The sequence below is a fragment of the Hemicordylus capensis genome, chromosome 1 (assembly GCF_027244095.1).
Source record: "Hemicordylus capensis ecotype Gifberg chromosome 1, rHemCap1.1.pri, whole genome shotgun sequence".
Taxonomy (NCBI): Eukaryota; Metazoa; Chordata; class Lepidosauria; order Squamata; family Cordylidae; genus Hemicordylus; species Hemicordylus capensis.
In genome coordinates, this window is record NC_069657.1 from 351,527,176 (window position 1) to 351,542,226 (window position 15,051).

Below are 15,051 nucleotides of genomic sequence, written 5' to 3' on the forward strand. Positions count from 1 at the left end.
GAAGGGAGAATTGGTGAAAATAGGTCCCCTTGTAGAATGACACCTTAGGATATAGTCCATGCTGTTTGTTATTTTCAAATATGTCTAAAAGTATGTATTTATAGGATAATATACCAAAAAGGCAGGATACGAAAATTATTAATAAGCATAGTTTTTTTAAAGGGGCAAGGTATAGATATAGGATAACTTTAGAGTTTGTAGACAACTGTGAAGGTTGCTATGTTTTACTGGCAACTAGGGAGAAAAAAGCAAAGCCATGCCAAAATGTCCACACTGTGCATTGCCAGAAGTAAGTTAATTCACTCAATAACCAAACCAACCTTAGTTTAAAATCAGTCTTGCACAGATTCTTAAAAGGCATAACTTGAGCAGAGGAATTGGTCCTTTATTGCTTTCATTTTACCTGCATCTCCCGACAATGTTGCTGCACTTTTACTCCTGGCCAAGAAGGAATGTGTTGGCGTCAGTAGTCTGCTAACCATGTTGCTCTCCCATGGACTTAGCTGCAGCCGTCGAGCTGAGTGTCACCACATAAAGAAGATGTTAGTTCACGTGTCTTTCACAGGTCATCAGATACCATACAAAGCAGTTATAAAGGATTACTCCCCTTTCCACAAAAATGTTATTTGACCCAGGGGTGTAGCTAGGGGACTGATGTTCACCCCTCTCCTTGGCAGCCCCTCAGAGTGAGGGAGATAATGAAGAAAATAGGGAGGCGGGCCCTCAGGAACAAGGGGCCCCGGGTTCTTTGAACCCATCTGCTCAATTATAGCTAGATCCCTGATTTGATCATAAAGATGAAAGAGCTACCAATTCTTCATTACTTTTGTTGTATATTTTTAACCTTTGTTATCTGCATTTTTTGGCTATACATACATACATATATATATATATTCCTCATTAGGCTATATGGATTTTAATTTCAAGCGCAAAGTGTTGCTTATACAAAAGGCGAACATATGGTTTACAATCATCACCAACCAGATATCAAAAAGAGTATTTTTCCTATGGGCCATTTTACTGAAGTACTGAAAAAGTATCTATATGTATCTCTCACTTCCTGTCGTTTGCAGAAAAGGAAAACATGGGGAGCTGCATGAGGCCTTCACAGTTTCTTCACAGAGGACATTCCCAAATTCATTTTTCATATATTACAAGGAGTGGAAAAGAGCAAAATAGCAAGTGTTCATTAATTCGCTTTTTAGTGCTTCTTGCTTGAGACAATGAAGAACGGGTTTCATGAAGTGCTAACATTTGTTTCAGACTACATTTAAACTACTTTCAGAGGGAAATGTTCTCATTTTTCACAAATATGGAAAAACAGCTTATACGATAGGGAATACATATATGAAAAGAGTAACAATAAATTCTGAAAGCCGTATGTGTACATGTACATGTACACACACACACACACACACACACACACACACACACACTTTATATTGGCAAAAATGCTAGCAGCTACTGCCCTGTATGGATGTATACGTACACACACACACACACACACACACACACACACACCACTCACTCTTAAATAAAAACCTTCATCCTTAATCATGTCCCCAACTCCTGATTATTTACAGTCCACTTCACAGGAAAAGAGAGAAGCTGATCCTAATTGAAACAAAATCTCATCTCGTACAAGTTTAATCCCTGGGTACATCAACTTCATCATGCATTCTGTGCACTAGTTTTATAACCTTTGTCAAATTGTTTTAAAGAAGAGAACTTGGTCTCACATGCACACTGGCTCCCTGCATAAATGCTCTTATGTAATGAAGAGCTGCACAAAGAGCTTTTCAGTTAATAGAGCCATGTTCACACAGTTTACATAAAGTAGAATTCACATTACGGATGTCTCTATTAAAACACATCAGCTGTCCTTAAAGTGGTGTCTTAATGCAGGAGAAAAAGATCTTACACAAAACATTCTGAGGAACACCTTTTCGCTTTATTTCTTCACTGAGCTGCTTTATTCAGGGTACTATTTTACTTTGGCCACTGTGGAAGTCTATCAAACTTGTTCTTTGCCTTTTCATCTATACATCTTTAATTCAATAAACAGCACACGAGCAAAGTAGAAGTCCATAAGAGAGGAAATAACAGAGACCAAAGAAGCACAGATCTGCAAAGCATTCTCGCTGCCCTTTAAATGTTCCTGTCTCCTCTGCTCCCTCCTTTTGATAGCATCTTGAAAATTAGAACAAAACTGCATGTTATGCAGCAAGGCAACATGAGGTTAGAAACTTGTGTTTTCCTTGTAAAACTAGTGCAGGTAGGCATTTGCAGTGTACTATCATTTTGTGTGGGGGTGCTCATCCTGTCTGCTGATTTTTTTCTGCAACATGTCCCTCCTTGCGACATGTTTAGCCCATGTTTCCCATAGCTAGCCTCTGGAAGCAAGCACAAACTAGCAGGGGACCTCTGCTAGAGACAAGCAAGGGCACAGAAAGGGTTAAGCACTCACTCCTCCCACCCAGCAATTCTCCTACATCTGCCCCCCCCATACCATGGTATGGGAGTGAAACATAAGCTTAAAAACATGCATTTTCTGGTGAAATGTGCCCTTTGACCTCTATTTTGTGCATTTTATTATTAATTGATGGGCTTTACATTGTTTACAATTTCTCATTACTCTCTACTATAATTGCTCAGTTAACGTTAATATGATATGGAGTGGTGATCTTGTAATATTTAAACTTCAATCGATAATAAAAGTATCACCCTCATGGTTATATATGAGCAAAATATTAATAAAATATTCAAAAAGCTACTAAGAATAGTAAAGGTGAATTGCCAAATTAAGCTACAACTACTACTAAAAAGTGCAAATCACAAAATTATTAAAATAGCAGAATTTTGTTCCACACAAGTTATTAGCATGCAACCCTCTAGATAACTCCATAAAATGAATTAGCATTTTCTGTCAGAATTGTTCTATGCTCCAACTTGGAGATCACTCATATGCGCAATGATCTCTTGTGTGCATAATTTCCCATATAGTAATGGAAGGTTCATACAATAAAAGAATGTGTATGACAATCTACTTCCTTCAGTGAAATGTATTATTTTTAATGGATGACACACATGTATTATTGCTAGTGTAAATTGTATATTGTAGCTTCTTTTCCATTCTCAGAAATGTGTTATTTTCTTTTTGAGGAAAATAAGCTGTGATCTTATGCCAGTTTGTTCCTCCAGAATTCCATGACTCCTAACGTGAGCATGCTGACCAGGGAAAGGGATGCACAACCTGGGTCAGAGCTCCCATGCCTAGACCAGATATAGGCAGAACTGCATCCTAAAGCACTCTAGGAACAGTCTACACACACATGGTGACCACACACACACAAAAATCTTTCACTATACGGCTAGGAAACAGGTGGAAGAATTTAAAGGATATGCTGATGAATAAAAGTTAATAAACCAGTTTGAGACATACAATAAAAATAATCATAATCAACAATAAAAATAATCATAATGTAAAACATCCTGCATAAATCCTTCTAGTCTAACATCCGTAAAAAGAAACATGTTAGCATTTTTCACTGCACAATTAATTTGAATGAAACTACTTGGAAGGTTAATAGTTTTGAACCAAAACCACTGTAACAAAAAGAGGGAACAACATTACAGCAAACCATGTTACCTTCCAGTAAGCATATCTGTGAACAGGTTTTAAGAACAGTCATTTAAATTTAGTCCCATGTGGGCACTTTGATGACAGATAAAACACATTTCTGCTACATCTGCAGAATTTCCTCAGACAAATGAGATCTCAAAATCCCATTTAGTCTTCCTTGACCCACATTTATGCTAATAAATAAATAAATAAATCTGAGTAGTTCTCTAGGGTTGGCTTTGCTAAAAGCTGTACAAAATCTGAGAGCCAATCTTTTCTGTCTAACAGAAATATTTGGTCAGAAAATGAAGTATAATAAATTGTCTGGACTAGAAAAATATTCATAATTAGGGTATTTGTTGCTAACAATATGTTCATAATGGCAAAGCTTTAGAATGGTACATCGTTGTCATAATAGCCCAGCAATATTCAGTATTAAAGAGAGTGTAAGAACACATGCAACAAAAAGTTGCACTTCCCCAGCCCTAATGCTTACCTCTACGATATTATAAACTGTTAAAAGAATCAAGTCAATTCCTCCACCACAAAGTTGGGGTGGTTTTCTCCTCCCCAACAGACACCTTCAGCAGGCTCTTGGAGAGGGCCTTTTTGGTGGTTGTATCGTTCTTATAGAATAGCCTCCTCATTGAGGCTTGCCCGGCTTCATCACTTTGTTCTTTTAGAGGCCAGGTAAAGACCTTTTTGTTCACTGAGGCCTTTTAAATTTTGGTTTTTACATTTTATTTTTAATGGATTTTTAAAGAGTTTTAAAATGATTTTGTATTGTATTTTGTATTTTCTTTTTGCCCTTTTGGTCTGTTATGATTTAATGTGCTATGAGTTTTAATTGTATGTTTCAATGTGTTGTGAGCTGTCCACAGAACAATTTGTTATGGGGTGGGTAACAAATAAAGTTGTTTTTTAAATTATTAATTAATTATTATTAGGGGCCACTGAGCATGCTCAGTTCTCATCAAGCTGTTCTGGTGGTTCTGCCCCTTCTTATTCTTCTAATTTACAAACTTACTTACTTCTGCATACCAAAGGAGTCCCCTGAGAAGGTAATCATTACCTCATTTGGGGGTGGCACAAACCCTAAGCAGACATTACGTTGTGTACAGATGTCTGTATGAGTGTATAGATGTATATGTTTTTGTGTGAAAGATTGTACCTGCATTCATTTAAAAAGTGAACCTTAATACAGGCCTCTCAGATGTGTCAGTGCAATGCTGTACCTGTGTTCCAGCATAACATAAGAATCACATTGGTGATGGTTGACTGCCTGTCAGCTTGGAAGGAAATCAGTATTCACATGTTGAGTTTGTGATTAATACATATAATAAATTTTTAATGGCAGATTTTCCTTCTCAAAGTATCAAGGACCATCCAAAAATCAATAGACACCATCAAACCCTTTTTGAGCTCTGGATTTGGGTGTGACTGAATTGTTGGTGCAGCCTTAGTAAAAGCTGCTAAATATACTGTAAGTATTTTAGAATAAAATGGGAGCAACCAGCGAAGCTGAGCATCTGAATTATGCATCTTAGGGAAGTCTATACTGAGGACAGTGCAGCTCATACTGATCCCAATATGGTTCAGTTCTGGACGGGAATAGTTCACACTATATGCAGCTTGTGGAGGACAGATGTGCCAAGCACACACATGCAACCTGAATATCAGGCCTGTTTAGATAACCCTTGGATCTGGGGTAGAACACCAGTTTTGCACATTAGAGATTTAGGCCCCAATTAGCCCAGCACAGGAACTTCTGGAATTGATTTTTTGGAACAATACTTTTAGTTTTAGAGGAAATATTTAAAACAGCAGGCCTCCAACACAGGAAAGGGCTTTTGTAGAACACAGTAGATGCCACACAGACACAAGAGAAGAGTACACATTAAACTCACTGTACTTACACACATGCACTTGCAAAAGCAAATACAAGAACTGGATTTTTCAAAGATAGATAGATAGATAGACAGACAGACAGAATTCCCAGAAACACATTTATGTGAAGACGAGTGGAAAGATATGCAATAATATACCTCTTATAATGATTTTTTAAAAACCCATATTTGATAGACTTAAAATCACATTTAGTTTTTCAGATTTCTCAAAGCCGATTGTCGTGATTTAAGAGACATCTCTGATACTTGACTCCAATCTGTATTTCATGCCATAGTTCAGAGTCCCTTTAAGAGAACCCAAAAGTGTTTCCATCCCATTTTCTCTCCTCTGGTGCCTCATACTGCAAGTCAAGCCTCTTTTGAAACTCAGATTCAAGCATGACTTGTCAAGCAACACACAAGGCTGCTGCTAGGGAGAACAAGAATTAGAAGCCCCCACTGTGTGTTCGTAGCACCTTCTGGACTATGGCTTAGAAGTTTCAAGAACCGAATTCAAGAAATATGAAGAAACAGATAGAAACTCTTCTTCACAACCAGATTTATGAAAAAGATTGAAAAGGGTAATGGACATCAAAGTGGAAAGAGAAATAATTAAATATCTGTCAGCTTTTCACACATATGCACAAAAGTATGTTACTCCGAACATGTGGTATGTTTTCTGTTATGAAAAAGCAATCTGCTGGACATAGTACAGACAGAATTGCTGCAATAATTCTCTCAAAACATTCCCAAGGGAAATGCTCTCAAAGATATGAGAGCCACAATCTTGGTCACTTGGAAGAAACCTACTTGTACTCCATCTAACTTAGAAGATGTGGTTCAATAAGGCAAAGACCAAAGCAATTCACTAGGTGGTTTTATAGGGAAAATAGGGTCACCACATTCATTTCACATGTTCAGTGCAGGCATGTCCCTGCAATTACTGGGTTGGATCTTAACTTATTGTTGCATGAACACAGCTCCTTCTATTCTCAGAGGAAACAGAAGGAACTGTGCTCACAAAAGGGGTCCTTGTCCTTCCGTGAGCATGTGAATGGAAGGAGCTCTGTTCATGGAGTGGTAAGTTAGAATGCAATTCACAGAAGGCAAAGTTTATGTGGAATGTACATATTTTGGTAGGAGTTCCCAATCCAGGATCTCCAAATGTTATTGGACTAAGACTCCCATCATCCCCAGTGACAATGGCCAAGGTTGTTGTGGCTGGGTATGATGAGAATTGTAGTTTAACAACATATGGGGACCCAAGGATGGAAACTCCTGTATTAGGGAATTAAGCCGAAAGATTACACTTTTCAGGAGCAAAGCACATGAGATCACACCCATTCATTTCAAAGCTCAATTGACTGAAAACTTGTGTAGTTCTCTACTAGCAATATTTGCAATAGAATGTGTCTCTTTTCTGGGTTTCATTATTAATACACTTAATTGTGAATCTGCAATAAACATTCTTCAGGCAGGAGTTAACCTTTTAGGATGTTTTTCTTTGCAAGAGTCAACACATGACCATGTAAAATAAACTATTTTCTTTGATTTAAAACCATTACCTTAGAAAAGTGCTTTGCTGCCTGAAAGATTGAACAACCAGATCAGTAGCAAGCTCTCAAAGCTACTACATACAAGCTGTCAGCCTAGCATACAACACAGCATAAGCACATTATATATGTTTATACATGCAGAAAAGCACACACATACATTGAACATAAGCACCAAACATTCTTAGGACATTGTATTTACCATATAAGACCTTCCAACCAGTTTCACGACATAACTAAAAATCAACTGTCATTTTCAAAACAGTACTGTATGTACCCAACCAATGTACAGCGCTCTTCAGTTATTTTGGTTAACATGGAGAGAGTACACTATACGCATCCGTTTTCTTAAAAAGAACATGAGAGAGATTTACAAAACCCCTTTTTGCTCCATGTCCCATAACATTATAGAATAAAAGCAGCAGCTCATATACTGCATGCCAGGCAATTACCTAAACACATTTTATCTAATCTTCCTTCTTTTTAAAGACTTGAGAAATCAAAATATTATTTGGAAACAAGTCTCTCTCTTTCTGAAACTACGTCAACATAAAAATTAATGGAGGCACTGAATATCTGATCACTTAGCCACCTTCAGTCAGCAATCTTGACTGCTCTGGAGAAATTCAAGAACTTTTAAAATAAGTAGTTATAACAGTAACCAAATGGATATGGTGATGTATAAAAAATAAAAATGGATTTCATGCACTATGAAGAGATGAGCTGGTTTTCTAGTTCTTATTCATTTACTAAAAAACCTGACAGAAGCACTGCTTTTCACATTTGCTAAGTGTACTGATTCAGGAAGGTTCTGATATTTCAAATGTGAGATATTTTCTCTTTGCCAAAATCATGGCCTTGTGTTTGAAGCTTTTCTTGTTTTCTCCTTAAATGACGTAAAGAAAATGACTTTGGATCTGCTGAAGTTTGTCAAAATGGTTAAGTCATAATAGAGAACAGTGTTTGCCCTTTCCTTTTCAGGGTTTGTTTTGTTTTTAAACTGTACCTCTGTCTGGAGAATTTAGTAATGTTGCAGATGAGGAGGAGAGTCGCTTGTTAATGACTGGATCAACATGTTTCGAAAGGTTCATTGTGGAAACAGATCGCCTGTCTGGATCTAAAACAAATGGAAATAATGCTAATTGACAGCCCACATGCAGTAATGCAACCTCCTAGTCCTCTAGAGGGAAGACTATTTTTCTTCTCTATAAAATGACACATTAAAAAACAGGAAGGACTTTTCAGGAGACTTTTAAGAGGTGACTCAAAGACTGGGCACAAAATTATTGAATTCCAAGCTGCTGCCAACTTGCCATCATTCAGTCAAGCAAGGTTATACATCTGAATGAAAAGCACAATGAGATGTTCATGTCCACCCCATTGCACTTACAACAAGCAGGTAGCAGTAGGCCTGAAGTAAAATGAGGAAATTATAGGCAGGCACTAAAATAACTGAACAAATTTGGTCCTTTATAATAAAACTGGTTTTAAAAAAAATTCTCATAAGGTAGGCAGTCATGTGAATGCTTCAGAATCAAGAGCACTGTTGAGATGAAAAAAGGTAAATTAAACCACAAAATTGACAAAGGAGGAGGAAAGAAGTTAAGCATGCTCAATGTCCAAAGAAACGCTGTAGACAAATTATACCAGATAATGCGTCTACATCAGCTGATTTTCATCCTCTTTGGGTATGCATGCCTGCTTTTTAGGCAGAGGCTTGTGCATCCACACATAATCCTGTCTCCTGTCCAAAATAGAGCTGAATTTCCAGAGTCACTTTCCCACACATAACACCCCCCAACAGTAAAAATGGTGTCTTATAAAACAGATGTATTATCACAGAGTCCATTACTAAATGGCCATTTGGACAAATGTCCTACAATCACAGCCACTATACTGCCCCTTCTTCAGGACTATTTCATGAACATCAGTTCCACTGTATTTTGATACCACAAATATATACAATCCTAACTATTCTGTAATCCCACAATCCTCTTTCCTGCGACTTGACTGCCATTCCTTTTCACTAGGGATGTGCGCAGAACCACAGAGGCGTGGTCCGGCACTGGGGGGAGTGTGGCTTTAAGGGCAGGGGGGACAGTACTTACCCCTCCCGCCACTTTCCCCCCTCTGGCGTTCGACTTCTTAGCAAAGTTTTGGGGGCGGCAGAGTTCCTCCCTCCTGCCCCTGCCCCTATCGTTGTCTGGAATAAGGAAAAATTGCCGGCGGTTCCATGCAACTTGCCGCCACGCATATGCCTGTCACGGCGCGTGCAGCTGGAGGGGGAAAAGCGCCAGAGGGCCGGAGGGGGGAAAGCGGCAGGAGGGGTAAGTACTGCCCCACCACCCTTAAAGCCACACTCCCTCCCCCTGCTGGACCGGCCAAATTCCAAACCGGTCCGGAGGCCTCTTACATGGCCCCGGACCAGTTCCATGCACACTACTACTTTTCACAGACCTGGATGGCCAAACAAAATTAGGAATGTCATCATGAGTAAACAGCTGTCAGTGTATATTTGTTTATTTTATTTAACCTATTTCTATACCACCCAAAACTTGCATCGCTGGGCAGTTTACAATTAAAATAATTTAAACATTAGATCAATTAAACAATTAAAATCATTTAACAAAATATTAAAATCATCAACATTAAAATAATTTAAAACCCAACATTAAAATATTAAAATTATGAATCTAATTAAAAGTCTAGGTGAATAAATGTCTTCAGTGCCTTTTTAAAAAGTTGCCCAAAAGTGGGGAGGTTCTTATTTCAACAGAGAGCACATACCAAAGTCCAAGGGCAGTAATGGAGAAGGCCCGTTCCCGAGTAGCCACCAAACGAGTTGGCGGCAACCGCAGACGAACCTCTCCAGATCATATTAACAGGTGATGGGGCTCATGGCAAAGAAGACGTTCTCTTAAATACCCAGGGCCTAAGCTGTTTGGGACAGCACCTTCTATTTTGCCCGGAAACATATTGGCAGCCAGTGTAATTCTTTCAACACAGAAGTAATATGGTGTCTCCTAGATGACCCAGAACTACCTGGCCGCCATATTCTGGACCAACTGCAGTTTCCAGACTACTTACAAAGGCAGCCTCATATAGAGCACATTGCAGTAATCCAGCCAAGAGGTTACCAGCATATATGCCACCATTTTGAGGCCATTCATCTCAAGAAACAGACATAGCTGGAATATCAGCTGAAACTGATAAAAAGCTCCTGTGGCCACCTCCTCAACCTGGGACACCAGGGAGAGGTTCGGATCCAGAAGCACCACCAGACAGCGTACCTGTAACTTCTGGGGGAGCTTGACCCCATCCAGAACTGGCAGATCAAAATTGTCTCCAGAGTTCCGACCCATACAATAAATACCTGTGTCTTATCTGGATTCAGCCTCAGTTTGTTATCCCTCATCCAACCAATACTGCCTCCAATCAGGCATTTAGGGAGGCTATGACTTCTCCTGATGATGTTGACATGGAGAAAAAGATTTGGGTGTCATCAGCATATTGAAAACATCCCACACCAAATCTCCTAATGATCTCTCCCAGCAGTTTCATGAAGATATTAAACAACATCAGAGACAGTATGGAGCCCCGAGGGACACCATATGAAAGTTCAGATTTGGAAGAACAACTGACTCTAAGAGACACCATCTGGAATCTGCCCGTGAGGTAGGAGTGGAACCACTGCAAAGCAGTGCCTCTCACTCCCAACCCCCTCAGAAGGATATTATGGTCAATAGTATGGAAGGCCACAGAGAGATCCAAGAGGACCAACAGAGTCACACTCCCTCTGTCAATTCCCAACTGGAGATAATCCATTGGGCCAATCAAGGCAGTCTCCACCTCACAGTCTGCCCGAAAACCAGTTTGAAATGGGTCTAGATAATCAGTTTCCTCCAAGAGTGCCTGGAGCTGGGAGGCCACCACCTTTTCAATCACCTTGCCTAGCCATGGAAGGTTGGGGACAGGCCTGTAGTTGCTTAACTCTGAGGGATCCAAGGTAGGCTTATCCAGAAGTGGTCTAATGATTGAATCCTTAAGACATGGAGGTATGTATTTGTATATCCTCTATAATAAAGAGCTAAAGCGTGATCCTGTGTCCCTGCCTGTGTCTTTCTCGGCCATTCTGGGCCCAGAACGACCGAGAAAGATACGGTCGCAGGGACATGGCGGCCATGTTGAGGGAGCAGCGGGCCAAGAAGGAACTACGGGGAGGGAGAAGCTGGGATCAGGGAGGACAGAGGCGGCGGCGGGTACGGTCGAGTGGCCGCGAGACTGGGCCCGCTGGCGGCGGGGGAACTGAGCCCGCTGGCGGCGGTGGCCGCTGCAGGGTGACTGGGGCCAATGGTGGCGGCGGCGGGGAGAGGACTGGGCCTGGCCCGCTGGCGGCGGACTGGGCCCACTGGCGGTGGTGGCCACACTCGGCCCTGCCAGAGATGGAGGGAACGGGAGGCGAAGCCGGGCAGGGGAAAGAGGACCGGCGGGGTGATGATGGGTGGCGGTGGAGGTCCTGGGAGCAGGCAATGGCCGGAGGAGCTAAAAGCGCGCCCGAAAGGAGGAAGCGCAGCAGGCAGACTGACGATGAAGCAGGCGGCTCCGAGAGAGAGCTACTCTCGGGCAGGCTCCTCCTCCTTTTAGCACCGACCACAGAGAGGAGAAAAACGGCGGGCGCAGAACGGACTACGGAGAAGGCAGAGACGGCAGCAGGGGGATCGGGAGGGGATCGGGAGGACTGAGGGAGGAAGGCAGAGAGAGAGAGAGAAAGAAGTGAGGGAGGGAGGGAGAGAGAACAATAGAAAGACGGAAAGAAGGAAGGAGAGAAGAGAGAGAGAAGGGAGGGAAAAGGACAAAAGAAACAAGGAGGGAGGGAGGAAAAGAAAGAAAGAGAGAAGTAATGAAGGAAGGAAGAAGAAAGAAAAAGGAGAAAGGAGTGAGGGAGAAGGACAAAAAAAACCCAGAAGGGAGGGAGGAGCAGCCAGCCCCAAAGAGCGAGCCCGTTAAAGAAAGAAAAGAGGAAAAGAGAAAGAAAACAGAAAGATGGGAGTGAGAAGAGGTGGAAGAAAGGAAGAAAAGGAGAGAGAGGGAGAGGGAGAGAAAAGAAAGGAAGGAAAGGAAAGAGTGGAAGAGGGAGAGAAAAGGAAGGAATGAAAGAGAGAGAGAGAAAGAAAAAAAGGAAGGAAAGGAGGGCGAGAGAGAGGGAGAAGGAATAAAGGGGGGGGAAGGTACTAGCGCCCGTTATTTTAATGGGCTTAAAAATACTAGTATTTAATAAAGCTTTTTTTAAAAAAAAAAACAACCTCAGGCTATTCCCCCAGATAAGCCACTGTTTGTGAGAGGAGAAAGTATGTGTAGAGAGTGATAATGCAGACATTCACAGGAACTAAAGAGGTCAGGAAGGAAACATTATGAAGTGTTATGAGGGGTTGCTGATGCAAGCATATTCAGAAAGTCATTTGTCATGTGGTCTAGAGAAGATGTTTGGATAGGTAGAAGTTGCAGGTGGGAGAAAGAAAAGGGAGAGAAAGGTAACCTGAAGGACAATCTGCAGCACGCATAATTTATGTTACATGGGGTTTATTTTGCTTTCCTTAATTGCTAAATAGGTTTGAGAATGCAGAGCCACACTGCATCACTCTCTTTTTCCACAGCTGCATAATTGGTAGTTGCATCATCCTGAGACTGTAACCAATATTGAATTTTAAATAAAAATAAAAATTACATTTAAAAGATGGTGAGTGAAAGGGAGATCAAGAAAAAAATAAGTATAAACCTGTATTTATTTATTTTTGCAAATGGCCTTAAAATTGCCTGTTTCTGAAGCTGGAAAAGACTCCAAATATTATGTATAATCAGAATCATTTCAGAATTGTATGCTATATTTGGAGAACGGTGCCACATTCTTTAAGTCACCCAATAATTATTCGGTAAATTTGAGGAAGACAGTGGGGACTATCTATCAGCTCTAGTCTATGCAGCAGGTGTTAAGCATGCACTGTGTCTAACAGAGGATGGTTAGTTATTGGTGCATTAGTTCTATTCTTAGGTGATAACTACTGGTAACAAAATCAGCAAATCACAGTGATTTATGTACCGGGTTTTCTAGCACCACCCAGAGGTCTAAAGTGGTACTCCAAGCCTGCTAAATCGAGAAAGGTGAATGATGATTCAACAAAATAACCTAGGGACAGAATGCAAGACAATGATTTTTAAAAGTAAAGAAAAGACTTAAAGGCAGCAAACAAGTTATACAGAGAGAAGCAAAGAGAATAAGTAGAGCATTGTTATGGAAAAAATTGTTTATTGATCTTGGAGCACAATGAAATTGTGGTAATATGAAGTTCTTGTCCATTGTGAGAGCAATGATGCACATATTCATCCCGTGATAAATGAAGTAAGACACATTATGTGTTTGCATGGAAGGGAAAGAAAGTATTTAATAGGCATATACAATTTTCTAATGTAAGATATATAGGGCATCTCTTTAGAATTAAAGCTGTCAGTTTATATAAATATATACATAAAGAGAGAGAGTTTATATAAATAACACACACATAGGAAGATGTCTGGGGAAAATACATACAAGATGAAGCATAGACTTATAATTTTATACCTGATTTTTTAAATCAAAGACCAGCTTCTTCAAAAGACAGGAGAAAGCCAACAGATTTTCAACATTCGCAATGCTGACCAGCAGAATCAATAAAAGCAACAACACAATAAACTCTTCTTTCCAATTTTTATATAAGGGCTCAAATTATTAATGTTTCCCTACAAATACTATTAATAATGTCTAGAAAATTTAGTTTTTTAAAAGCTTGGCATAGACATGTAGATTGTTGTAACATGCACAAAGTCATAGAAAGATGAATAAAGCAAATTAAGTGCAAATACAAATGGAAGTTAAAAAGAACAATCAGTTCTTCCAGCCTTAATTCAATTTCTCATTCTTGTTTGCCAACCATAGAAAGTAAGAAACATGCACATCTAAAATCACAATTAAACAAACAATAATCGAATATAGTTCTGTCTGCAGAATCATAAGATCATTATATACTCCTAACAGGACAAGAGCAGGGAGCCAAGCAGAGACATCTGGCCTCCTTTTTTACCTGTATTATTAATGCTGTTGCTGTTATGAAGTGCACCTCCCCAGGACCATCTATTTTGCTTTTGTTTTGGTTTCTGGCTCCTCTCAATTGTACGGCGCACAACAGCTTCATGTCGCTCCTTAAGTGCAAAGAGGAGAATGCACAGCTAAGTTTGCCTGAGCAACCGTGTTTGGAAAGTGAAAATGCATTCAGTAATTAACATCTTAAGGTATGCCCTCAAAAGCCATTCTGAATGGCAACTGGTATGAATTCAAAGTCTAAGCCTGAGCACAAGGTGGATATATACAATAGAGGGGGAAATCCACAATGTGGTTGTATGCAGCCCTCTTCTTTATCCCCAAATCCCAGCATTCATTTAAAAACAACAACATTAATGTGGCAAGGGGAAAGACATTTTCCAGGATTTTTCAAGAACTGTTTCATGGATCCAAACTGACATATAATTTCAGAAGAGAATGACTATATGAACATAATACACTCACCAACTGTAGTTAGCAATGACATTTTACACAAACACCCCCAACCCCTTATTCATTGTGTCCAATTTAAACTGAAAGGCACTACATAGAGCCAATTCATATATGACACCTGTTTCCCTACACAAAGGCAGTCTGTTTAGGGAAACAAAGCTTATTTCTGAAGGACAACATATCTACAGGTGAAACTCGGAAAATTAGAATATCGTGCAAATGTCCATTAATTTCAGTAATGCAAATTAAAAGGTGAAACTGATATATGAGACAGACGCATTACATGCAAAGCGAGATAAGTCAAGCCTTAATTTGTTATAATTGTGATGATCATGGCGTACAGCTCATGAAAACCCCAAATCCACAATCTCAGAAAATTAGAATATTACATGGAACCAAGAAGAC

The 15,051-nt window shown here is 40.0% G+C and overlaps 1 protein-coding gene across 6 annotated transcripts in view; it reads right to left on the reverse strand.

Annotated features, from left to right (window-relative positions):
• MAP7 (microtubule associated protein 7) overlaps window positions 1-15,051 on the reverse strand; it is a 164,451-nt gene that overhangs the window by 24,592 nt on the left and 124,808 nt on the right. For 4 of the 6 annotated variants that reach the window (XM_053288709.1, XM_053288707.1, XM_053288698.1 and 1 more), the window contains exons 5-7: window positions 14,177-14,294; window positions 8,068-8,178; window positions 404-517 (exon numbers count right to left, since the gene is read on the reverse strand). In XM_053288709.1, coding sequence (XP_053144684.1) covers window positions 404-517; window positions 8,068-8,178; window positions 14,177-14,294 — 343 coding nt within the window. The remainder of the gene's footprint in view (window positions 1-403; window positions 518-8,067; window positions 8,179-14,176; window positions 14,295-15,051) is intronic. The other 2 variants (XM_053288730.1, XM_053288712.1) reach the window with 1 other exon arrangement.